This window comes from Pleurodeles waltl, chromosome 2_2 (genome assembly GCF_031143425.1).
Source record: "Pleurodeles waltl isolate 20211129_DDA chromosome 2_2, aPleWal1.hap1.20221129, whole genome shotgun sequence".
Classification (NCBI taxonomy): domain Eukaryota; kingdom Metazoa; phylum Chordata; class Amphibia; order Caudata; family Salamandridae; genus Pleurodeles; species Pleurodeles waltl.
Window position 1 is genome coordinate 1069945953 of NC_090439.1, and position 27554 is coordinate 1069973506.

At 47.5% G+C, this 27554-nt stretch overlaps 1 protein-coding gene across 1 annotated transcript in view; it reads right to left on the bottom strand.

Annotated features, from left to right (window-relative positions):
* TRAPPC9 (trafficking protein particle complex subunit 9) overlaps positions 1-27554 on the bottom strand; it is a 2294541-nt gene that overhangs the window by 2185652 nt on the left and 81335 nt on the right. Inside the window, exons 3-5 of the mRNA XM_069220801.1 lie at positions 5634-5779; positions 2316-2444; positions 1230-1256 (exon numbers count right to left, since the gene is read on the bottom strand). Coding sequence (XP_069076902.1) covers positions 1230-1256; positions 2316-2444; positions 5634-5779 — 302 coding nt within the window. The remainder of the gene's footprint in view (positions 1-1229; positions 1257-2315; positions 2445-5633; positions 5780-27554) is intronic.

Below are 27554 nucleotides of genomic sequence, written 5' to 3' on the forward strand. Positions count from 1 at the left end.
TGATGTGAATATCATGGGTTTAGACCAAACACTGTTAGTTTAGACCTCAGCAAGATCAATAGTTTAACTCTGGAGTAGAGCGACTGCAGAATTGGCAGTATAGACTAAACCATATCAATGATGTTAGCCAAAGTTGACATCCAGGTACACAGTTTCTCTAAAGGTGTTCTGTCATCGGAGTCCTTTGATCACAAAGATCATCAACAATACCAAATTCCACATCTCCTGAAAACAGACTAGTTTGGACACCTCAGAGCTTACCACACTAAGACCTGCTTTTAAATTACCCTCCACAGAAAAGATCATAGAAAAAGATGCTTTTCAGCTAGCTTGCTAAATTGGCATTACCAAATATTGTCTAACAAGGCCAAGGGCATGATACAGAACAGAGCTTGCCACTCTCCAGATAGAAGGTGATTAACTAATGAACGATGGAGATTATTACCTACCGCTGATTGATTCTGCAGCATCGGACACAGTGAAACATGGGGTGCACCTATTAATCTTGGTTCTTTCGACGGATTTTAATTGGGTAGAACTAGACCTGTCCTTATTGGGAAGATCGTAATTGCTGACAATCAATTTGTCTAGCTCCCCTGTCTGTATGGAGTCCCTCAAGGTTTTGCTGCGTTACTTGCTCTCCTCAAACTCAATGAAAGCACATGTATGAAATGACAACCCCTTTAGCTGAAAACATGCAAACAATGCTCAACTTTCCATGAAGTCTGTGTACCCTGAAGACAACGCACCTGGACTCCCTAGTAATACGGGCGGCTTCTTTCACACGTTTTAACTCAAACAAAAGCACAATCAAGCATTTTTTCCCTTCGGTTTTATACTTGTCAAATATCAAGATCTGGGCTCGACAATCTGTCTCCCTTGAGAATTATCGCTAACATGCCTTAAAATAAGTATTTAAGTTATAATCTGACTAACCACCTCTGGCTGCAATTTCAAATAGAGAAAATTAGGAAAACAACCCTCTCAACGTTATCCTCCTTGAAAACTGAAACAAGAATAAGTGTAGTCCAATCACTGGCTCTGTTTCGATGTGATGAAGGCAAACGCTTCAGACCAGACAATCAGCAACATTTGGGAGCACCAAACCACTTAACACAGCCTGGTGTAAGCTCCTTGCCATAGGAACGCAAGCACAGAGTATCTCCATTTTGAGCAAAACACAGTTTTAGAACATTTCAAATAAGTCATATTGCTGTAGTGATGATTACCTGGATCAATGAGAACTTCCTGAGCACCTAGAAAAAGAAAACAAAACAGATCATCAATGTCCTTGGTTATGATTAGTGCTTGACTGGTTGTTTGCGGTAATCTAATAGGTTTTCGCCTGTACTATCTTTATGACACAAAATGGGGCATTGTATGCTTACTTGGCTAAGGAAAATTTGAGGCAATTTGTAAGAATGCGCAAATCTTTCACTGGAGACTTGACGACAAGTGTCTATTCTGTGGTCATTCCTAGTAACTGTGCAACCAAAGCCAGCGCCTTGAGACCCTCATGGGTGAGTAGCTGCGCTTTTCAAATCCCTGAATGATTGATTGATTGAACCAATTCATAAAACATCTGACCTGGACCTAGTATCCGGCCAATGCATGAATGAAATGACAATGATCAAACCAAGTTTTCATCAACACAAAGAATAACAGTGCAGAGGCCTGAACCGATGGTGTCACTGAACAACTTCATGCAAACACAGTCCACCAGTCTTTATTTGCGTCCAGACATGGATCAAGTTCATGACTAGTTCACTTTGAAAGGTGGTAGTTGAGTATTCTTCAAGTCATGGACCTTTTTTGAAGGGGATGCAGCAAATATGATGCTAAGGGAGGCTGTTCCAGTAGTGCAGAGCTGCAGAGCTTGAAGACAGTACATGAATCCAGAAGGGGAACATAACATTTCCATGGAAACGCTGGATGGTTGTGACCAGAGAAAATACATTTTGTTGTTTGGAGGGTAGGGGTTTGTGAGGGGGGGGCAGGCGGGGGGGAATGGAAAAGACAGCTGACTACCATGAAGACTAACGTTAAAAAACTTGGAGACTGATCAACTGGTTAGGGTGCAATTTTGGAACTTTAAGTTCATTCCCAAAGTCCTAAAGGGTACAATTGGATACGAAGGATGAGAATGATATAGTATGTGTTTAATCTATATCAGAGCGTTGACACAGATTTCAACTGCCTCCAAGGCGAGTAGAAATTTTGCAGTGGTTTAGTACTTGACAAGGGCTAAACACAGTACTCAAATCTGTTTTGCTTAAGCTAACATACTTCATTATCAATATGATATACTGTCATACCTGGCCTGTGCCTCTTTCCAGCTTCTGCAGGGACCGGGGCTCCTGACGCATTCCTAGCTCCAGCTTTGCCACCAGTACCACCAGGGTAGAGTGAAATGACCGAAACAGAGCATAATCCTTCCAGGGCAGCTGAGGATGATGAAGTAAAGTAGATTTTATCAATTAATACCATTTAAGAACAGGGCACCGGAAAACAAAATCTAGCCTCATGGTAGAATTGGTCAAACTGAGCATTTCTAAGAGCCGAAGCCCCAAATTCTCGTAGCCCTGCTTAAGAAGGGAAACACATCTAAGACTTTTGGAACAAGCAATGGAATCTTCAGCCTTTGGCAACCAGTCTACTTGGAATAAAGGCACAAACTTGGCAGTAAAGACTTGAGGTATACAAGGGAAATAAGAGCCCTAAGGTCCACAAAAAGGCAGGGTGTGAAGATGGGCGATTAGTTCCTACTGCTTGAAAAAAGCTGGGTATTTTAAACATGCATTGGCAATGGCAATAGGTCTTGCCTGTGCAAGACCTATGGGCTTTGGCAATGTGTTTTAGCCATGATGTACATAAGCATAGCTGCTGTTCAGCATGGCTAAAAGGTAGTGGCATGGAGAAGAATGGTGTGGAGTGTTGCACGGTGGAATGGTGAAGAGTGGATTAGAGTGTTGTAGAGTGGAGTGGCAGAGAGAGACGTGCATTGGAGTGGCACACACTGGAGTGGCACGGAGTAGAGTGGACTGGTGTAGACTGCAATGGCGTAGAGTGTTGCAGAGTATAGTGGTGTAGAGTGAAGTGGTATTGAATTCAGCAGAATACAATGCAGCGTCGTAGAGTGGAGTGGCAAAGATTAGAGAGGCACAGATTAGATTGGTGCGGAGTAGAGTGGCGTAGAGTGCTGTGGTGTAGAGTAGAGAGGCATAGAGTGGTGCAGAGTGGAGTGGCCTAGAATTGAGTGATGCAGAGGGCAGTGGCACAGAGTAAAGTTGAGTGACAGAGGGCAGTGACGTAGAGTGGTACAGAGTAGAGTAGCACAAAGTGGTGCAGAGTACAGTATAGTGCCATATAGTGCAGTGGCCTAGGGTGGAGTAGTGTAGAGTGGAGTAGCACAGAGTGGAGCAGCATAGAGTGGAGTAGCGGCGTATAGCTCGGTGACGGAAAGTGCAGCGTAGCAGAGTACAGTGTTAGAGTGCAGTGGATTAGAGTGGCATAGAAAGCAGTAGCATAGAGAACAGTGGCGACGAGTAGAGTGATAAAGAGTAGAGTGCAGTGACGTAGAGAGCAGTGGTTGAGATTAGAGTGGAGTAGAGTGCAGTGGCATAGAGTGGAGTGGTACAGAGAGGAGTAGAGGTTGTTTCAGAGTAGAGTGAGGTGGCATAGAATCAATTGGTGCAGGGTAAAGTGCAGCTGCGTAGAGTGGCATAAAGTGTAGTGGCGTACAGTAAAGTAGTGTAGAGTGCAGTGGCAGAGTACAGTGATGCAGAGTAGAGTGGTGAACAGTGGATTGGTGTATAGTGCAGGAGCATAGTGTTGAGTGTTACAGAGTAAAATATACTGGTGTATATTGTATTGCCGTAGAGTGTATTGGCATACAGTTCAGTGGCATAGAGTGCAATGTTGCAGAGTGTCATTTACTACAGCAGCATAGAGTGGAATTGTGCGGAGTAAACTGGTGTGGCCATGACTGGAGCGCTATAAGGTGCAGTGGTAAAAAGTGCAGTGGTTTAGAGCAGTGGTTCCCAACCTTTTGATTTCTGTGGAACCCCACTTTAACATTAATGGAACCCAGGGACCCCTACTGAATCATCATGGGAATCCGGGGACCCCCTCCTAAGTCATTACTGGAAGCTGGGGACCTAATTTGTCAATATTTGTTAATATTTTTTAATTTTCCAGGCTCTCGCGGACCCCCTCAGCAGGCTTCGCGGGTCCCCGGACCACAGGTTGGGAACCACTGGTTTAGAGTACAGTGGCAAAGAGTGTACTGTCATAGTAGAGTGGTACAGGGTAGAGTAGAAAGGCATGGAGTGAAGTGGTGTAGAGTGGAGTGGTGCGGAGTGCAGTGGTGTGGAGTGGTGCAGTATAGAGTGGAGAGGCATAGAGTGGCGCATCATGGTGTGGTAGCACACTGCCATTACAGACAACACATTTTCAATTGAAATGACCATTACATTTGTACAGACATACAGTTGTACTAATAAAACTATACAGTACACAGACAAAAATATGTGAAACTGCATCAACCTGTTTAATGATTCATTATGATCATATTAAAGTATTTGTTTCCAACAAGCTTCAGAAATAAAAAATGTGCCTCATTTGCACATTCTTAATTCTTATTTATTCTGAAATACTTGCACAGTTGATTTAAATTGTTGTTGTGTGCTAGAAAAAAAACTCTTTCATACCCCCACTATCCAGCAAGATTGTCACATAAATCCTCTCACACAAAAAGACTTATACCAATGGATATGGTGTGTATGTGTGTCTGTGTGAACTGTCAGCTGTATGGATGAAGAATCTAGGGATTATGGATCTCTTGTCCTGAAGAAAGCTGCAGACCCCACTAGGGCCAATTTGCTGAAACTTGTTGACCTAATAGATGCAGGAGTGATGATGACACCTAGACATGCCGAATTTTTAATTCATCCCCTCACCCGCACAATCAAATAAAGGCACCTCCTTAGTGAGGGTTCCTGGGATTTTTGTGTGGATCCTATCCCAAACCTCATCCTTATAGTTTTGAAACGATTTCTCTGGTGAAGCACTAGAAAATGTGGCGGTGTGGCAGGATGGTCGATGATGACTCATGACACCCAGGGGGGTATGAGGCCATAATTGATTTCCAAGTGATTTTGATTAAGACACTACTTTAACTAATGAAAAATGGTGCTAAGGTCTGTAGCGTTTCTCAGAATTGGGGAATCGCCTCAATTCTGGGAAATGTACTTGGAGCTTTTTGTGCAGATATCTTTATGTCACTGGATGTCTCTTTGTTGCTACTATTGTTTTATAAGTATAAAACTTAAGAAAAGAGAACTTAAAAAAAATATAGTAAAGACTTGCTTTTGACAATCTGCAATCATTTAATCAAACAATGCTCCACCGATCAAGCAGAATGATGTTACGCACAAAGCTACTACTGCTGTTGGTAATTTGTTCAGTTCCAATATCTCAGTATGTCACAGAGCCTAGCCAGCACATGAGACAATAGACATCCAGTGTTGACCTTCACCAGTTTCCTCAACACTTCCAATCTCAGGTCAAATATTTTGCCTCAGATCCAAAGAACTGGGCTGCCTGTAGAAAATATTTACATCAACCCAAATTACCTCCAAGCCATAAAAAGTCATTGACAGCTCGCAGAAGCTCAACAGCCATGTGATAATGTACCAGGGCATCCTGCAGCATCCCAGCCTGGAGACACAGGTCGCCAACATGTTTTCGCATGCGACCTTGACAACGCTTCTTATAATGTCTGAAAAGCAAAAAAGCATGCTATGAATTATCTTGGCTGCAAGAAAACAGATTTAAGATTTAACATACTATAAAATTCACAATATTTGCACAAGATGAGGGCGGTTTGTGAACAAATGAATTACCCATTTGGCCACATATTCATGTACTACCGTTTATCAATAAAAGGTACAAAAGGTACAGCGTGGAAACAAACCATTCTCTCATGTGTTACCCAGGGGGGTCTGTAGGCCAAGTAGTCAGGCTTTCATACACATTCAACCTCAGAGTACACAAGACAAGCAAAACCGCAGCATAACTCCACAAGGACACTTTATTCTATCCTCAATTTGTTTTTACACAATCAGTGCCTTTCTTCCTTGTTTCATCAGGTCAAGATCAATGGGCTGGTCCACTGAGTTCAAATGAAAATTCATGCTTCCCTCCTGGATGCTTCTCGAGATAAAGTTCAGAAAGTGTTAAAGGACTGCCATTGATTATCAACATGTCCCTTTGTTAAGGCTGAAAGCTTAAACTGGTTATTTCTCCACTGCTAAAGAATCCAGTAACCAAATTTTAAACATTTCTGCCAATTTCAAATTGCCCAAGGGTTGCCAAACTGCAAGAGAAGACTATGATAACAGTTCCGCCATCGCTTTACAGGCTATTTGCCAACTGGGTATCGGTACAAATTGTGCATGCTATAAAGATCTCTAGCATACAAGTAGTGGTGGGAGGGTGTCTTCGTTTTGATCCATGTGCCTCTCTAAGCATCCTTTCACAGTTCCAACAATGCCATTTTAGAGACGGACAGTCTACAGATCTCAGAGTTAAAGGTTCACCTGAATCTTCCAGGTATTCTTTTAATAAGATTAAATGTATAATTCTTTCACTTTACAATCACCTTTATTCAGCTGAATCTATAGCAATAATCTTTGACAGATAATATATGGGCCACGTTTACATTTCATACATCTGCTAATGAACAAGAGGTTCTATAAAGGTCATAAGGGCTGAGTCAGACAATACTTAGTTACAAAATGTCCAACAATGAATCACTACATAGTTATTCATTAGTTGTGGAAAAACATGATGCCACCTGTGACCCTATGATCCTAAACTTTAACCTAAATTACTACACATCCTTTTTGCAGGTCTAACTATGCTTAACAAACCTGCCTGAATGCATGAGTATTTGTATATGTACTTTATCATGCTGCTCCCAGAACCCTTCATCAGATGTTGTGTACCCTTTGGATAATTCAATCTTCTCATGCTCCTATTCTTCAATCGTCTTCCATTTCATTCTTGTTTAAGTAGGATAACAGAAAATGTGCCTGTAGGCTAGGGCCATAAATTCATTCAAACCTGCCACACACGGGTTTCCTTTGACTACAGTCTTGTAAATCATGCATTCTACTACAAAGTGAACTCTTCACTTTCTCTCTTTAACACAAGTTTGTGGCCTGCACTGTTCTTTCACCACATATAGCTGTGTGACACTCTCTACTGTTGTCTACTGTTGCACCATGTTTTTATATTTTACATTTCCCAAAACAGGAGGTATCTTCGTGCTCTATGGTGGAAAGAGCTCACGGTTCACTAGCCTCCCCCAGACCACCTCCTGGGGGCACCGTGACCAATGATTACCAGAATCTTTAACTTCACTGACAGAGAAGTGATCCTGCGAGCAGACCATAGGATTGCAGAGTTACATGTGAATTCTCAGCGGTGATGATATTCCCACACTATGCCTTAAAAGTACAACAGAGGAAACCCTTTCTGAATGTAAAACAGACATTGTACGCTATGGATTTCAAATATATGCTGCTCTTCATGGCACGCCTGAAAGTTATATACAATGACAAATCCTCATTTTTCGATACCCCTGAAACTGTTTGGAATTGGTTGGAGGAAAGACTGATCTACAAACCAGCCCATTCCGATTCTCCTGAGTTCCTGGAGAACAGGGGTGCAGCGGGCTGTTGGCAACAATTGGCAGAGACAATAGAGAAGCCGCTGCAGACATAGTTTTGAGGAGATGAAACCGGACAATCGCTGCCGGGGAAAGCACTCCTCAGAAGGAGCAGAGACTGACACAGCCCCCGACGATGAATGACCGAGGCCCCTGTCTGCACTAAGCGAGGCAACGTGGAACAGATCACAGTTCACATAAACCACTACTATGCAGCACATGGCAGAGCTGGAACAACTTGGCTTGACCTAATACCTGGCCAACTAGCTACAACAACAGGGGAAAACCTAGAGGGGCAGCTTGGACACAGCTACCCAACTATACCGAGAACATTACATTCTAAGCTAGAGTTGTTAAACATGTTGGGATGATGGATGTGCCATGCACTGGGGAGCTGGTTTGTTTGTAAACTGCTACATGGTAAGGTGGGAATGGAGGGGGTTTCGGGAGTTGTTGTTGTTCGAACGTTACTCAGTATAGTCAGAGCTGCACTAGTACACATCTGACCCCACACAAGTCCACTGTATGTTGACAGACATACAATCGAGTGTAAGCAAAGATGACTCAAACACTAACTTCCAAACCCACTCCAGAATTGACCTTTTCTTATCCCCTGTGTATCCCCAGATTCATTTATGGAGGTAGAATACCTGGCCCAGGGCCATCAGATCACTCACAGCTCAGGGTGATACAGACGCATACTAGAGGCACACTACTGGGGACTGTAGGATGTTGACATGGAGTTTGAGTAACCCAGCAGTGGTTGACAAACTGGCAGAGGTCATGGAGTGTTATTCCACAGGAAACATCAGATCAGTGATGGAAGTGGACACACGCTGGGAGGCACACAAGGCCACGGTTAGAGGAGTAATCATCTTGTTAGAAGAAGGACATAAGCGAGAGAGGGAGGGAGAGACGGATGAAGGAGCAGGACCAGGACCTTAAAAAAATAGAACACATGCAGCGACCTGCAACTGCAGCTACTCCTACACTAGCTTCCAAAAGAGACCAATTCGGAACTATCCTACTGTACAACTTAAAAATTATCTACCTACTTAAACAAAAACAGCAATATGAAACAGGGGAAAAGGCTGAGAAACTGCTAGCCAAGTTGGCCAGTCAGGAATGGGAGCAGAGACATGTTCAACAGATGCAGACAACGGGGGGGGTTGTGGGCTCAGGAAATAGCAGGAAAATTCGCTGATTACTTTCAAGCCTTTTACAACTCACGATCTACACCACAAAGTGCTTAACGGGAACACAGTGGGATCTCATGGAGGGGGAGCCTACCCGAGGAGGAGATAAGAAAGGCAACACACAATTACAAACTGAGAAAACATCTGGACTTAACAGTCTACCAACAGAATTTTATTAAAAAAATTGCAACCAAGGTGATTAAGGCACTACATGCCATGTATGTAATGTAGGGTGGATTTGTAAAGCGCTGCTTGTCACCAGTGAGGGTAGCCAGATGCTGAGTAGGAGAAAGTAGGTGTGCGGTGAGGCTGGGCTTGAGTACAGGCAGTCTTGATGGTCCCGCAAGAAAACCCAGATCTTCAGCTTCTTGCGGAACTCAAGAAGTGAGGAGGAAGTCCTGATGTGTTGGGGGAGGTTTTTGACGGTTTAGTAGGATAATGATCAACCACCCATTCTGCTTCTGTGAATGCGGGGTCTGCGTGCATGAGTGAGAGTGATGTTGAGCTAAGTTGTCTGGTGGGTTGGTGGAAGTGAAGCCAGTGATTCAGGCGTGCAGGTCCTATGTTGTGTAGCGACATGAATGCATGTGTGTGTTTGAACTGCCAGCGCTTTTGGATAGGGAGCCAGTGGAGTTCTCTGAACAGTTGTGTGGTGTGGACTCGGCGTAGGAGGTCAAGGACGAGCCTGGCTACAGCGTTTTAGATGGTTTGCGGTCTGTGAAGAAGACTGATTAGGATGCTCGTGTAGAGTGCACGGCTTATGATTAGGACCTGCGTGACGGTACGTCTGGTGTACAGCGGGGGTGACAGCGCTGACCTGGGACTTCAGGGGTGAAGCATGTATAAGCAGGCACTTTAGTCAGACGTTCGCAACAGACTGGTGGACATCAACAATAGCGCTGATTCACAAAGAGGGGAAACCCAGGCATGCTTACACATTCCTATGGACCAATGTCCCTGCTTAACGCAGAAGTTGAGATCTTCACAAAGGCATTAGCCACTATGCTGCAGACTGTGATCACTGACTTGATCCACCCGGATCAATCTGCCTTTCCCACTGAGATCCACCAAGCTGAATCGCCTATATCATAATATGGTCCTGGTGGTGGGAGTACACGAACAGACAGCACGAGCGTCTCTTGAAGCAAACAAGGCATTAGATTCAATAGAGTGGCCCTTCCTTCTTGCTATTCTAAAAATAAAAAAATAGGCTGGGGACCAAGATACAATGCATGGGTACTACTGTACACAGCACCCCTGGTGACAGTGAGGATAAGTAGCGCTAGGTCACAGACGTTCCCTATTAGGAGAGGACCATGTCACGGTTTTCCTCTATCACCCGTGCTGTTCGCCCTGGCCATCAAACCACTGGCAGGGTGGATATGAGTTGATGCACAACTTAGGGGATGGGAGGAATGCATCCCATTATATGCCAGCAACATACTCCTCTATCTAACTGACCCCGAGGAGTCCCTGATTAAGATGCAACAGATATTTGATATGTACCAGAGATTTTTGGGGCATAGCATTTACTGAGAAAAATCACTGTTGTTCCCAATGGGAGGACGGCTGCCCAGGCAATGCTGCCTCTACCCCTAAGGGTGGCAACATAGCATTTTATATTACTGGGATTGTGGATTTCCAGGAATGACAGCGAGCATTATGAGGACAATCCACGCCTCCTCCTGACCACTCTAGAAATGCAAACAATGAAATCTTCCACTCTCACTCATAGGATGCGCAGCAAGTTTTAAAATGTTAGCGCTACCTAGGTTCACCTACATATTATGAAATACTCCCTATGGGATATCAATAAATGTTTTCCAAAAACAGACCATCTGCACTGGACTTTACTCTGGGAGGTAGACCTACCCTGGATTGTCTTGCACATCCTTCAACACTCCACATACGAAGGAGGTATCATCCTGCCAAATGTCCGTAAATATTATGAAGTAGCACACGTATTTGCGGTCAATGGCTGGGCTCATTCCTGGTGAAAGATTCTGCATTTCGACTGGACAGACTCACTATGGATGAAAAGGGATACCTTCACACCCTTTAATGGGGAAAGACAAAGGCACCCCTATGTCCCACAACAGATACTGTGATGGAAAAAGGATTAACCCTAAAAACACCTCCAAGGGTGGGGAAAAAAGGAGGTGACTAAACTACTTAGATTCAAAAAGTAAGATCTAACAGGCATATCAATACTGGAGTAGGTGTGGGATGTGAATGGGATTGTCCCATTTGAACATCTTCAAACAGAGTATGAAATGGCCTGATCCCAAACATTCAAATATTTACCGCTACAACACACCTTGCGTTCCATGATCATGACAAAGAGGTGCGAGGACCATAGAAGATGACGAGTAGGGGAGGCAGATGGATTCCCGTGAAGTGACCATAAGAGCCAGATGCAGACTAATCCAACTGAAAATCTTGGATAGGGTATAGTAGAGTAGAACACTGTTGCATGGAATAGAAGGTTTGGGACAGAAGGACGCTTACTGAACTGTGAGCAGCGAGATATGTTCTTCCACGTCTTATACGAATGCCCCAAAATCCAATGGTACTAGCAACTGGTGACCCAACGCTTGGAGGAAGCCACAGACTACACCACTGAGCCAAGCGTCCAATTGGCACTACTGGGGATATGGAAAGATGTGGAAGACACAGGTATAAGAAACTGCTTATAAAGATGGGCTATATGGTGGCAAAATAGGACATAGCCCAAAAGTGGGCGGTACAGATATTACCCATGATACAAGAGTGAGCGAAGGGCATGGACTCATGCATGATCCTGGAGAAATTTACAGAGATGGGGCCTGCCCTAAGAAATTGGACAAGATCTGGGGAGGGGGAGTGACGGGAGGCTCCATAGCACCACATAACCACAGTCTGAAGCAAGCACTTCCTGCACTGCACTGCCCCGCCCCGTATCTTCCTCCACCCCATCCCCAGGCTATACCACTGAAGAGTCACTATTTCAGACAAAGGAAAGCATAATGGATGACGTTCAGCTCTGACTGGTTGAGAATGTAGGGGGTCTGCCTAACCAGGTTTGTGCTATGTGGGACGGGAGCATGGTCCAGAAAAAGATACTAGGTTTGTTGTTATTTTATGGACAGATTCCACGTGGGACTCTAGATCGCGATATAGGTCTTGAATTGGCACCCTGCCATGCCTAAATTCTGGGACCAACAGTAGGGGAACATATAGATACGGAGGAACAATGTATGCCTGAATAAGTACTTGTGGAGTGAATCCTATGATGTAGGGCAAGAATAAGGGTCTCTTGTGCTTGAGGGATTGTGTGTGAAACACGTTCATATCTAACTAGAGAATAAGACAAATGCTAAGCCTGATATGGGTTGTGAGTCATGTCATTTGTTACCTACATTGATGAGTATCTTATTCCTTGCCAATAGTTACCTTAAGGATACATACTGTACGTACAAGCGACATCATCAATGAGACAAATAATTGTTACATTCAAATATATGTTATGCGTTGTTATCCAAGAATGGCTCCGGGACAACATTGTAATAAATATTCTGGGACATTCTGAATTCAGCACTGTGTAAAGTAAGGAGCAGAGAGTTATGGTTGATGTTGTGGCGAAAATCCACCTTCATATCTTCCAGTATTGGCAAAAACCTGACATCCAATAAAAAATAATCAATAACACTAGACGACTGGCCTAGTTTAAAAATGGAGGCAGTACTTGGATCGGAGTCCGTGCGGCCGTTGCTGGCCCTAAGTCCATACTTAAGACACAGTGATGGCAGCTGTAGGGCAGCACAGGAGCGAATACAAAATTGCTCATTCGTGAAGTGTGGAATACCCCAATGTTCATCCTCTTCGACCGTTAGGTCATTGCTTAAATAAGAGGGTTCAAATGTGCAATTCATATCCCCTGCAACCACTAAGTTGATGTTAGGAGGCAAAGTGTCTAGGTATTCAAACAACTGAGTCATGCTCTGGGACTCCAATCCCTGTGGGACGGACCTTGCATATATATTAATTATAATTACCTTGAAGCCTCTATTAAATACAAGCTGAAGACCTAATATAGCCGGGGAATCAATCTTTAGTACAAAGTGGTCGCACTGCAATTTCTTGTTTAACAATATCAGTAAACCTCCCTTGGCGTGACCAGTATCCCCGTCTGCAGGTTGGGCCATCACATGATATGATAAGAAACCATCCAGGAAAACAGGGTCCACAGCCCATGTCTCCTGGAATAAACATATATCCTGCTGGTTTATGTAATTAACTCATTCAGGATCCAGCAGTTTCCTGCCCAGCCCAGCCCAGCCAGATTCCAGGACATGATAGCGAGTTCAGCACTAGTTTCCAAGTCTCTAGGCTTGGGACACAGAGCTTCCCCACAGTTGACAAGCTCATCAGACTTCTGTTTTGATGGTTTTATGACCGAATAAAGCTTGTTTTATATATATATATATATATATATATATATATATATATATATATATATATATATATATATATGTTATATGTTGTATGTCATGCGTCCAGTTACATGAACATGATGGATACATGTTATGGACAGTTTGAAAAATGGTACCAAAACATTCTCAGACACACAAAAAAAAACAGTAGGTACAGATGTACTGGGAAGCCTACTAGATGCCACGGAATAAAATAAAAATAAAAAGTAGAGGGGTGGGAGCTGCCAACCAGTATGGGCATGGTTATTTATGCCCACCCACCCCAACTGAATGAGGTAACAGTCTTTCAGCCCCCCACCCCCCGCAAACTAAAGGATCTTATCCCAACAACAAGCAAGAGGACATTTGATTATTTTGGGTTTTGATTTTACATTTGGGCCAAGGGAGCATGGATAACTCTCAATATCGTCCCACTTGGAATGGTGAGTAGCTGCACTTTTTGGACGCTGCCACCCGGAAAAATCTACCAGACCTATACACATCTGAAAACTAAACATCTGGGTGAGTTCAGGGTGGTGTGCTTCACATGCACCTCACAACGTTTTGTTACCCACAATGCCCTGCAAACCTCCAACTTTGCTTGAAATCATACATTTCCCCTACATTTTTGTGATGGAACCTTCCGGAATCCAAAGGAACTCACAAAATTCCTACCACCCAGCATAGTTGCATCTATACAGATAACAATTCTGCCCCACTTGTCAGCCCACTTGTCAGCCTGGAAGCGTTTTTTTTTCTTTTTTTTCAAACCGCCCTTTTGGACCCGCTTTGGTTCCCTCTCAATTTCGACATTTTTGGCCCTTCCCTGTCACAGGCACTTGGGCCCCCCTACACAAGTGAGGTATCATTTTCATCGGGAGACTGAGGGGAACGTCGGGTGGTAGGAAATTTGTGCTGGTACGGTGATCCCACACTGAAATGTGGGGTGAGCTAAATTTGAGGTTTGCTGAGGATTCTGGGTGAGAAAAGACCAGGGGATTCACACAAGTCACACCTCCCTGGTCTCCATCAGATGTCTAGTTTTCAGAAATGTCTGGGTTTGGTAGGTTTCCCTAGATGGCTGCTGACCTCAGGACCAAAACGCAGGTACCCCCGGCAAAAACAGGTAGTTTTGTAATAGATAATTTTGAAGTGTCCATGTTGTGTTTTGGGACATTTCCTGTCACAGGCACTAGGTCTACTTACACAAATAAGGTACTATTTTTATCTGGAGACTTGGGGGAATCCTGGGTGGAAGGAAGTTTGTGACTCCTCTCAGATGCCAGAACATTCCATCACCGAAATGTGATGGAAAAAGTGTTTTTTTTGGCCAGATTTTGAGGTTTGCAAAGGATTCTGGGTAACAGAACCTGGTGAGAACCTCACAGGTCACCCCCATCCTGGAGTCCCCTAGGTGTCTAGTTTTAAAAAAATGCACAGTTTTGCTAGGTTTCCCTAGGTGCCGGCTGAGCTAGAGGCCAAAATCCATAGCTAGGCACTTTCCGAAAAAACATCAGATTTCAATGTAAAAATGTGATGGATGGTGCATTTGCTGTCATTTTTATCGGGGAACACAGAATAGAAGAACAAGTGTTACTGCCCCTTGTCTTTCTCTAAAAAAATGTCCTTCTTACATTTGGACAGTGTGCAAAAAAGAAGTCTATTTGAAAAATGCCCTGTAATTTACATGCTAGTATGGGGATCCCGGAATTCAGAGATGTGCAAATAGGCACTGCTTCTCAACACTTTGGCCCTCATTACAACATTGGCGGTAAAAGCCACTTACTGCCGTGCAGAAGACCGCCAACACACCGCTGCGGCCGCGGAAATCCGCCACAGCTATTATGACCCACAGCACGGAATCCGCCAAAATTCAGACACCCACACAAGTCCGCCACACCAAAGGTCAGTGATAAACTGGCGAGAACAAAACCTCCACCGTCACGCCAACAGAAATACGCCTACAATATCACGACACACTAATCCACGCGGCGGTCTTTCAACCGCGGTATTCCATTGGCGGTACACACCGCTGCGCTCAAAATACACACACACACATACAAAACACAGCCACATTGGACAAATCGAAATACACACACCTGATACACATACACACACCACTCCCTCACACCCAATACAATATAAAACACACACCCACATCACCCACATAACCCTAAAACCACAATTGAGAAAGAAGCACACAGAGAGACACCACCATCAACAATACTAACATCCACAGGCACACAACACCATCACCCACATAACTTCCACGCAACTCACACAACACCCCACTACATATCAGCACACTTATCACCACACACATCACCCACACCACCCCATGGCACGGCAAAGACACCCCAGGTTCTCGGAGGAGGAGCTCAGGGTCATGGTGGAGGAAATCGTCCGGGTAGAGCCACAGCTATTCGGAGCACAGGTGCAGCACACCTCCATTGCAAGGAAGATGGAGCTATGGCGAAGAATAGTGGACAGGGTCAACGCAGTGGGACAGCACCCAAGAAATCGGGATGACATCAGGAAGAGGTGGAATGACCTATGGGGGAAGGTGCGTTCCGTGGTCTCAAGACACCACATTGCGGTTCAGCGGACTGGCGGCGGACCCCCACCTCCTCCCCCACAACTAACAACATGGGAGGAGCAGGTCTTGGCAATTCTGCATCCTGAGGGCCTCGCAGGAGTAGATGGCGGATTGGACTCTTAAGTCAAATCTTAACTATTACATCCCCCACCCTACCTGCATGCCATCACATACCCCCACACTCACCCTCACCCCCAGCACTCCAACTCCTCACAGATGTCCCACTATCACAAACCACACATCCCAACACCAAGCCCTGCATGCAACACCAAAGCATGGACACCCATCACCAAAGCATGCCCACTGCACAAACCCATACACCCCCCAAAACCATCATCACACAAGGTCCCACAAAGGAATACAAGCACTGGGGTACACGGTCACCCATCCATTGCACACCATGCCACACACAGATGTAATAAACATCCTTTTATACCCCTGCAGGACCCCTACCCAACGTCACCGGACAGAAGGGTCCACACATGTCCACACCACCAACAGAAGAGGCCCACAGTGATGACAGCAGCTCTGTCCAACTGGATCTGGATGACCAGCCCGGCCCATCGGGGACCTCGGGACAGTCGTTTCCCCTGACACAGTCACAGTCCACCACAGAGCTTCCCCCCTCTGGAAACACCAGCACAGCACCGACCCAGCGGGCCCATACCTCTGTCCCCAGGGCACGTCAATCAGCAGTGTGTCCACCACTACAAGGAACCCAGGCTAACCCACCACCCCAACAACAACAGGGACCTGGGGGCAGTGGGCACACGGTCCAGGGGACAGAGGCCCAGGAACACAGGGGAACTGGGAGGGCTGCTGTGCGACAGGGGGAGGACAGGTCAGGGGAACCCACTCTATCCACGAGGCCCTCTCCTACATCATGGGAGCCTACCACCAATCTCAGGAGACGATGGCAACGGTATTGGCCAAGTTTCAGGCGACCCAGCGCCTGCAGGAGGAACAGTATTTGGGGTTCAGAGAGGAACTCCGATCCATCAATTCCACCCTGGGCACCATCGTAGGGGTGCTGAAGCAAGTACTCAACACCAGGAGGGACACTGTGGCACAGCAAGGGGCCCCTGACACTAGCATGGACGCTGAACTGCCCACCACAGGACCACCACACGGGCACCCCACACCCTGCAGAGGGAGAACCACCCCGCAAACGGTCCCTGAGATCCAGGACAAAGACAGAGAACGATGCCAAGACCCCCGCCAAGAAATGAGACCACCCTGAATGTCATCCTTCTGTCCCACTTTGTCACCCTGTCCATCCTTAAACTGCCCCAGCTCCACTTCCTATGCCCATTTGGGCAATGCACCTGTGAGACTAATAGACTGGACTCTGCCATGGACATTCCTCCACCATCACCCCTCACCATTTTGCAACCCCTCCCCAATATTTTACACTTAAATAAACACCCCTGAAGCACAAAACAATCTGGAGTCAGTCTGTGATTTCGGAATAGTGTATTAGCAATTACTGTGGCAAAAAGCTCCTTCAATTGTAATGTCAACATACCTATGTCACACAGCTCTAGTCCATGAGGAATCAAAGCAGATGTCACACAGTGATACCCACATCTGTGAAATCGTAAGGGAAAGTGACAACTCAGTGACCATACACTGGGTGAAAACGACAGACAGTAGAGAGGTAGTAATGTTAAAGTACATGTAGTAGGTAGGTTTGTATTCTTACCTGTGTCTCACTGGAAATATTGCTGGATCACTGAGTCCCTGTTGTCCATGTCCTCTTCTTCTGCCTCCTCGTCTTCACTGTCCACAGACTCCACAGCTGCAACAACACTGCCATCTGGACCATCCTCCTGCAGAAAAGGCACCTGTCGTCGCAAAGCCAAGTTGTGAAGCATACAGCAGGCCACGATGATCTGGCACACCTTCTTTGGTGAGTATAATAAGGATCCACCTGTCATATGGAGGCACCTGAACCTGGCCTTCAGGAGGCCGAAGGTCCACTCGATTATCCGCTGTGTTCGCCCATGGGCCTCATTGTAGCGTTCCTCTGCCCTTGTCCTGGGATTCCTCACTGGGGTCAGTAGCCATGACAGGTTGGGGTAACCAGAGTCACCTGCAAATGGCGAGGGACAACTGTTAGACGCACACTAACCTGTAGGGATAACCCCAGACCCAGACAACCATTCCCACTGTCTTGCTTCCAGGTGATCACCTAATAGCCACACACGGTGCCTCTGGAGTTGACCCATCACATAAGGGATGCTGCTATTCCGCAGGATGTAGGCGTCATGCACTGAGCTAGGGAACTTGGCATTCACATGGGAGATGTACTGGTCTGCCAAAAAACACACCATCTGCATATTCATGGAATGATAACTCTTCCGGTTTCTGTACACCTGTTCACTCCTGCGGGGGGGGGGACCAAAGCCACATGGGTCCCATCAATTGCACCTATGATGCTGGGGATATGTCCCAGGGCATAGAAATCACCTTTCACTGTAGGCAATCCTCCACCTGAGGGAAAACGATGTAGCTCCGCACATAGAAATCACCTTTCACTGTAGGCAATCCTCCACCTGAGGGAAAACGATGTAGCTCCGCATGTGTTTCAGCAGGGCAGACAACACTCTGGACAACACGTTGGAAAACATAGGCTGGGACATCCCTGATGCTATGGCCACTGTTGTCTGAAATGACCCACTTGCAAGGAAATGGAGCACTGACAGCACCTGCACTTGAGGGGGGATTCCTGTGGGATGGCGGATAGCTGACATCAGGTCTGGCTCCAGCTGGGTACACAGTTCCTGGATTGTGGCACGGTCAAGCCTGTATGTGATGATCACATGTCTTTCCTCCATTGTCGACAGGTCCACCAGCATTCTGTACACCGGAGGATGCCGCCATCTCCTCACATGTCCCAGCGGACGGTGCCTATGAAGGACAACAGCGAGCACAGAGTCAAACAACTCAGAGGGTACGTACCCACAGCTTACACAGAACACGAATCCTAATCCGAAAAGTGGCCTGTATGTGTGTTGAGTCTAGGCCTAGGTATGTGTGACGTACTTAAAAATGAAGCCATGTGGGCCCCTGAAATGGCGGCTGCCTGACCTGTAAAGTGGGACAATGGGATGTGAGGTAACTGCGCTGGCGTTGTACACCGTCGCAGTAGGCGGTTGAAGACCGCGGCACAATGCTACATTGGTTAACATTGGACCCTATGGGTCCCAGGAGCCAATGACGATGTACGCCGGCGGTGATGGTACGCACCGCTGCGGACGTGACCGCCATTTTCTAGCTGTTCAATCACTCGATACCTGATCTTCGACAGGAGAGGACCTACACTGCAAGTGCTGCTGTGACCTCGGTCTGGAATAGACAATGGCTCAAGTGTATGGGGAAAGGGCCCCTGCCTTCACATCGGAGGAGTTGGAGAAACTCGTGGACGGGGTCCTCCCCAGTACACGCTACTCTACGGTCCTCCAGACAAACAGGTAAGTACACTGGGAGCATGCTGTATGGGCTATGCCTATGTGGAGTGGGGTGGATGTAAGAAAGGGGGGTGGGGGAGGGACGGGAGATTGCGGCATGCATGAAACGACGGTGAGTGCATGTGCCACATGGCAAGGGTAGGGATGGGGGCCAATGACTGTGAAGGTGCAGTTGGTAATAACTTTTCTTTTCCCTATGTACAATTCATGTAGGTCAGCGCCCACCAGAAAAAAGATATTTGGCGTGCCATCGCCAAGGACGTCCGGACCCTGGGGGTCTACCACAGACGGAGCACCCACTGCCGCAAAACATGGGAGGGCATTCGCCGCTGGAGCAAGAAGACGGCGGAGGCTCAGCTGGGGATGGCCTCCCAACGTGGGAGGGGTGCCCGTCGCACCATGACCCCCTGATGTTCAGGATCCTGGCGGGGGCGTACCCGGAGTTGGATGGGCGCTTGAGGGCATCACAGCAGCCACAAGGGGGTGAGGACACTCTCATCCTGCTGATTTTGCGCGCAGTGGAGGTGTCTGGGTGGGGGAGGTGGGCTGTGGGTTTCCCTAGGCCAGGGCAAGTTTAGTAGGCAAGGTCCCTCCGTAAGGCAGCCCATGTGGCACCCCACCTCTGTAGAGTGCCAAGTACACCTAGTCATGCCCCTGTGTCATCCATGTGTGCAGATGTCGTCCATAGCCTAGTAGGCCATTTCCCAGGGATTGAACAGTGGAGCCCAAGAGCGCGGCGTAGTGCAGGGGGCTTCTGTGTCTGTGGTGTCCGCCAACGGTAGTGGTAATGCATGCACTCAACATGTCTTTCTTCTGTCGTCCCCCCCTTTTTGTGGTCTCCCTGTTCTTGTGTGCATTAGCATCATCAGGCGGAGGAGCAGTGGCACCAGAGCACGAGGGAGCTGCATCCCACATGGCCCTGGAGGGCGACACTATGGAGTATGAATTGAGGGGAGCTCCACGGCAGGGACAGGAGCTGAGACCAGCGACACTGACTCTTCCTCTGATGGGAGCTCCCTTGTGGTGGTGGTGGCAACATCTGTGCCCCCCGCATCTACAGGTACAGACAACACCCCCCACTACCAGCATCGCCCTCCCAGCAGCCCCTCAGCCTTTTCCCCGTGCCCGCTCACCCAGGAGGGTGGGCATCACCTTCACCCCAGGCACCTCAGCCCCTGCCCCAGTCACCCCTGCTGCCCTCAGTGAGGAGGCCATTGACCTCCTCAGGTCCCTCACTGTTGGGCAGTCTACCATTTTGAATGCCATCCAGGGTGTCGAAAGGCAGTTGCAAAAAACCAGTGCATTCCTGGAGGGCATTCATTCTGGTCAGGTGGCCCTTCAGCAAGCTTTTCAGACTATGGCCTCAGCACTGATGGCAGCCATTGTCCCTGTCTCAAGCCTCCCCTCTCCAACTTCCTCCACCCAGACCCAATCCCCTGTACCCCAGCCTATCCCAAGCACACTTTCAGACCAGCATGCACACACGTCAACACACAAGGGAAGCTCAGGCAAACATAAGCACCACACATCCCACAGGCACTCACGCAAGCATCACACAAATGCAGACACACCAACATCCACAGCCACCACTGTGTCCCCCTCCTCCTCCTCGTCTCCCTCCTCCCTCCCAGTCTCGTCTCCACTCACACCTGCATGCACTACATCTACAGCCAATACTGCCATCACCAGCACACGCACCACCACACCCCGCTCACGTGCAGTCACCACCCCCACTACCATTCACATGTCCCCTGTGTCCTCTCCCAGTGTGTCTGTGACGCCACCTCCCAAGATACACAAACGCAGGCACCCACCCACCCAACAGCCTCACGACAGCCTCCAGTGCATGCACCTTCACCAAACGTACACCTCCTACAACCACAACCTCTTCCTCCACTCCCAAACCCCCTCCAGCTACCCGTCCCAGTGTCTCCCAAAAACTTTTCCTGTCCAACCTTGACCTCTTTCCCACACCTCCCCCACCCCGTCCGTGTCCTAGGGCACGACTCTCCAGGTCCCAACCTAGCACCTCAGCCACAACATCTCCGGGACCAGTGGTGCCTGTAGTCACCGGAATCTGGAGTGCACCTGCCACCAGGGCAGCCAGTGTGGCACGGAGCCACAGCATGGACAGTCCCCCACCTGTAAAGCATCATAAGTTGGCCAGTGCCCGGCGGGAGAGGGGGGAAGACTCCAGCCACCAAAGCTGCTCCCAGGGGTCCCGGTGGGAGTTTGGAGTCAGCTGCGACACCTTGCAAGGTGGGGAAGGGCCACAAGAAACCCGGAAAGTCTGAGAAGAGCAGCACTGCGGAGGAGACCGCCATCATCCCCGCTGCCCAGGAGGCGACTGCCATCATACCCACTGCCCAGGAGGCCACCGCCATCATCCCCGCTGCCCAGGAGGCCACCGCCATCATCCCCGCTGCCCAGGAGGCCACCGCTAGCACCTGCCCTGCTGCCCAGGAGGCCACCGCCAGCACAAGCCCCACTGGGCTAGAGTGGACCGCTGGGCTAGAGAGGACCGCCAGCACAAGCCCCGCTGGGCTAGAGAGGACCACCAGCACAAGCCCCGCTGGGACAGAGAGGACCGCCAGCACAAGCCCTGCTGGGACAGAGAGGACGCCAGCCCCGCTGGGACAGAGAGGATCACCAGCACAAGCCCCGCTGAGACAGAGAGGACCGCCAGCACAAGCCCCACTGGGACAGAGAGGACCGCCAGCAGCTGAGTCACTGCCGCCGTCTCAAGCACCGCTGAACAGTGCACCGCTGCCTCATGCACCGCTGAACAGGGCACCGCCGCCTCATGCACCGCTGAACAGGGCACCGGCGCTACAAGCACCGCTGAACAGGGCACCGTCGCCTCATGCACCGCTGAACAGGGCACCGCCGCCTCATGCACCGCCACCTCATGCACCGCTGAACAGGGCACCGCCGCTACAAGCACCGCTGGCCCATGAGCGCCAAGGCACTGACGCTACTGAGTCCGTCACGAGCAGGATGAAGCACTCTGGGCACAGAGCCCCCTCCAGAACCAGTGGATATTCCCATCCACTACCTCTGTCCTTAGCAGGATGAAGCACTCTGGGCACCATGCCCCCTCCAGAACCAGTGGAGACTGTCATCCACTACCTCTGTCCTTAGCAGGATTAAGCACTCTGGGCACCATGCTCCCTCCAGAACCAGTGGAGACTGTCATCCACTTGAGAGACTGTGGCTTTGCACTCCCCAGGATTGAACAGTGGGCAACCCACCCACTGTAGAGACTTGAGAGACTGTGGGATTGCACTCCCCAGGATGGCACAGTGGGCAACCCACCCACTGTATAGACTTGAGAGGCTGTGGCTTTGCACTCCCCAGGATGGAACAGTGGACAACCCACCCACTGTAGAGACTTGAGAGACTGTGGCTTTGCACTCCCCAGGATTGAACAGTGGGCAACCCACCCACTGTAGAGACTTGAGAGACTGTGGGATTGCACTCCCCAGGATGGCACAGTGGGCAACCCACCCACTGTAGAGACTTGAGAGACTGTGGGATTGCACTCCCCAGGATGGCACAGTGGGCAACCCACCCACTGTATAGACTTGAGAGACTGTGGCTTTGCACTCCCCAGGATGGAACAGTGGGCAACCCACCCACTGTAGAGACTTGAGAGACTGTGGCTTTGCACTCCCCAGGATTGAACAGTGGGCAACCCACCCACTGTAGACACTTGAGAGACTGTGGCTTTGCACTCCCCAGGATGGAACAGTGGGCATGTGGCCCCCTCGTGGATTTGGCGTCGTGCACTCAACCGGCTGAGGTGCCCCCCCCCCTTTCCCTCCCCCTGAGGTGCCTGTTTTCTTGCTCTCTGATGCCCCTGCAGTGTTCTCTCCGTCATGGTCGGGGATCTTGTGTGGGCCTCGCCCATACCGTGTGGGCCCAGTGTTCCACGGACTTCATTGGAGCACTACCTGGACTACTAAACTTGGTGTATATTTGGTTTATGGTGTATGTATATATATATATTTTTGCGTACTTGATTTTAATATATTACAATGGTTACACTCATTTCCTTTTGTCTTTGCATTCTTCCAGGGGGGTTGGTGTGTGTAACTATAATGTATAAATATGTATTAGTGTGTGTGTTGTAGTGGGTGAGGGTGGGGGTGTTGCATGTGTGTGTCCCTGTTTTTCCCTCCCTCCTCCCCTGTGTCGTAGGTGCAGTACTCACCGTTGTCTTCGCCGCCGGCGTTCGTGCTCCTGGTAGAGGAGCAAGAAGATGAGGGCTGGCAGAATGTGCAGCTCGGGTTCAATGGAGTCCGGATTTCTCGTGGGGTATGTAGAGGTGAGCGTTTTCCCTTCGAAGTCTTGTTTCCTCCGTGTTTTTGTCCCCGGGGAATCCGCCCCGGAAACGGTGCTGGATTGGTAGGTTAGATACTGTGTGTGGTACATTGTCTTCCGCCTGTCTGTTGTCGGTGACCGCAAAGCTGTTTGTCTGTACCGCTGTGGCAGTCGGTGTGTTAAAGTGGCTGTCTTTGTTGTCGGTTTCCACCACTGTCGTAATTCCAATTTTTTTACCGCCGGCCTGTTGGCGGTCTTACCGCCGCTTTAACACCATCCGCCAGGGTTGTAATGACCACCTTTCTCTTGTGCCCATTTTGGAAATACAAAGGTTTCCTTGATACTTATTTTTCACTCTTTATATTTCACCAAACGAATTGCTGTATACCCGGTATACGATGAAAACTCATTGCAAGGTGCAGTTTATTTATTGGCTTTGGGTACCTAGTGTTCTTGATGAACCTACAAGCCCTATGTATCCCCGCAACCAGAAGAGTCCAGCAGACGTAACGGTATATTGCTTTAAAAAATCTGCCATAGCTGGAAAAAGTTATAGAAGAAAACGTGGACAGAAAGGGCTCTTTTTTCACCTCAATTTCAAAATTCTTTTATTTTAGTTGTTACTTTCTGTAGGAAAACCTTGAAGGAGCTACACAAATGACCCCTTGCTGAATTCAGAATTTTGTTTACGTTTCAGAAATGTTCAGCCGTCGGAGATCCAGCAATGGTTTTACACCTATTTCTGTCACTAACTGGAATGAGGCTGAACACACAAAAATTTGTAAATATGGGGTATGTCCCAGTAAAATGCCAAAATTGCGTTGAAAAATTGGGTTTCCTGATTCAAATCTGCCTGGTCCTGAATGCTGGGAAGATGGTGATTTTAGCACCGCAAACCGTTTGTTGATGCCATCTTCAGGGAATAAAACACATGCTGTCTTCTGCAGCACTTTTTTCCCATTTTTGTGGGGGGGGAAAAAACGCAGTATTTTGGCTAATTTCTTGGTCTCCTCCAGGGCAACCCACAAACTCTGGGTACCTTTAGAATCCCAAGGATGTTGGAAAAAAAGGACGCAAATTTGATGTGGATAGCTTATGTGAACAAAACGTTATGAGGGCCTAAGCGCAAACTATCCCAAATAGTTTTAAAAAAATGTTTTTTTAAACGGCTCGGCACCTGAGGGTTAAAAGGCCTGGCAGCGAAGTGGTTAAACTTGGTATGCATAGGGAAAATACGTTTTTATAACTATAACTAAGCTTTAACCTTTGTTTCTTCCATTGGATTTCAATGTTTTAAAACATGTTTTTAATTAAAACTGTCTTTCAAATTGTAGAGCCCAGTGTCGCAATTGGAGAGTTGTTATGTTGAATGTTGTATAGTACAGTGGAGGAGTAATTTGTTAAGTTTATTGTCATAGAGGGGAGTATTGTAGATTGGAATAGAGTAGAGTGGAGTGGTGTATCATACAGTGTAGTAAAGCATTATATAGTGTAGTGGCATGATGTCTCATATAGTGGAGTCAAGTATTGTAAACTGGAGCAGCAAAATGTACAGTGGAATGGCATGTTCAATAGTAGAGTAGGGTATTGTGGACTATCAGAGTGGAGCAGAGTATTTTAGAGTGGAGTAGGGTGAAGTGGAGTGTCACAGAGTGGAGTATTATCAAGTGGTGAGTTGTAGAGTACAATCGAGGAGAGTGTCATAGAATGTAGTACAGTGCCATAGTGGAACGGCATATTGCAGAGAAAATCTGAGGGGTGTGTCATACAATGTAGTACAATGGTGTAGAATGGATGGGCATAGAGTGGACTAGAGTGTCAGGTTGACAAAGAGTGTAGTACAGTGTTACAGAGTGGAGTTGCATACAGTGGAGGGGCGTAGAGCAGATTATAGTACAGAGGCATAGAGTGGGGTGAAGTGGAGTATACTGAGTGGAGTACAATGGAGTGGAGTAGTGAGAAGTGGGGTAAAGTGTCAGAGTGAAGTGGTGTGTTGTAGTGGCATGGAGTGCAGTAGAGTGGAGTGGCATAGCAGACAGCTAAATTAAGTGTCATAAATTGGAGAACTGTATTGTAGAGTCAAGTGGGGTGGTGTACAGTATTGAAAAGTGATGCAGACTAGAGTAGAGTGGCATAAAGTCTAGTTGAGTGGAGTGGTGTGCAGTGTGGTAGATTGGATTGGCATAGAGTATTATGGAGTTCAACGGCAGACAGTATCGTAGAGTGGGGTGGCATACAGTGAAGTAGTGGAGTAGAGTGGAGTATTTTGTTAGAGTAGAGTGGAGTAAAGTGGGGTGCAGTCGTATACTTAAAGTTGTGTATGGTGTTGTATAGTGGACTAGAGCTTCACAGAATAGAGTGGAATAGAGTGTAGTACAGTGGCATACAGTATAGTACAGTGTTGTACAGTGGAGTGAAGGGGTATAGACAGGAGTAAAGTGCGAGAGTGGCATGGAGTGTTGTAGAGTGGAGGTGCATAGAGTACAGTAGGGTGTGAAAGAGTGGAGCTGTGTAGAGTGTATTGGTGTATAGTAGCGTAGAGTGAGGTAAAGTCTCGTACAGTGGAGTAAAGTTGAGTGGGGTGGTGTAATGTGGAGTAAAGTACAATAGAGTGTATTGGTGTGTCGTAGAGTGGCATGGACTTAAGTGTACTGGTGTAGCGTAGGCAGTAAACCGTTATAAATTGGAATGGGGGCTCGTAAAGTTGAGTGCTGTGTCTTATAGAAAAGTGTTGTTTAGTGGAAAATAGGGTTGTTCATTGGAGTGTGCGAGCACAGAGTGAAGTATAGAGTAGGACAGTAGAATGTACTGGGATAGAATGGAGTAGAAGGTCACAGAGTGGCATGAGTGATGGTATATAGAATGGAGGAGTGTGTCATACAATGGATCAGCGTAGAGTGGAGTAGCTTACACTGTAGGGGCTTAGAGCAGATTACCATAAAGTGGAGTAGCATACAGAAGAATCGAGTACAATGGAATACTGTACAGTGGAGTGCATAAGAGAGGAGTGGCAAACAGTGGAATAGCGTACAGTGGAGTGGCGTTGAGTGGAGTAGGGTACAGTGAATTGGAGTACAGTGGGGTGGCATAAATTGAAGTCGCATAGTGTAGAGTTGAGGAAACTTATAAATTGGAGTGGCATCTCATACACTAGAGTGCAGTGCTGTGTTGTACAGTGTTGAATACTAATAGAGTGAGCTAGAGTGCTGTACAAAAGAGTGGACGGGCACAGAGTTGAGTGCAAATTTGTAGAGTGGAGTGTACTGGGATAGAGTGTGAAAAAGTGTAGTTGAGTTTTGTATTGAGGGGTTATAAAGAGTGGAGGCAAGTACAATGGAGTAGCATAGCACGGTGTAGCGCAGAGTGGAGTGGCAAAAAGTGGAACAGCGTAAAGTGAAGTAGTGTAGAATGGAGTGGCATACAGTAGAGTGGGATACAGTCGAGTGGCGTTTAGTGTTTTAGCATACAGTGGAGTGGCATCAAGTGAAGTGATGTAGACTGGAGTAGTGTATTGTGGGGTGGGGTAGAGTGGAATACCATACAATAGAGGGGCAAAGGTTGAAGCTGTGCAGTGTAATAGCGTAGAGTTGAGAGGAGTGGTGTACAGTCAAACAGCATAGAGTGGAGTGGAGTGGATTGGCAAAGAATAGAATAGCATAAGCGTAGAATGGAGTGGTGTACACTGGAGTGGGGTAGAGTGAAACAGGAGACAGTGGAGTGGCGTAGAGTGGAATGGTGTCCAATGAACTAGTGTAGAATGCAGAGGCACAGAGTGGAGTGGTGTAC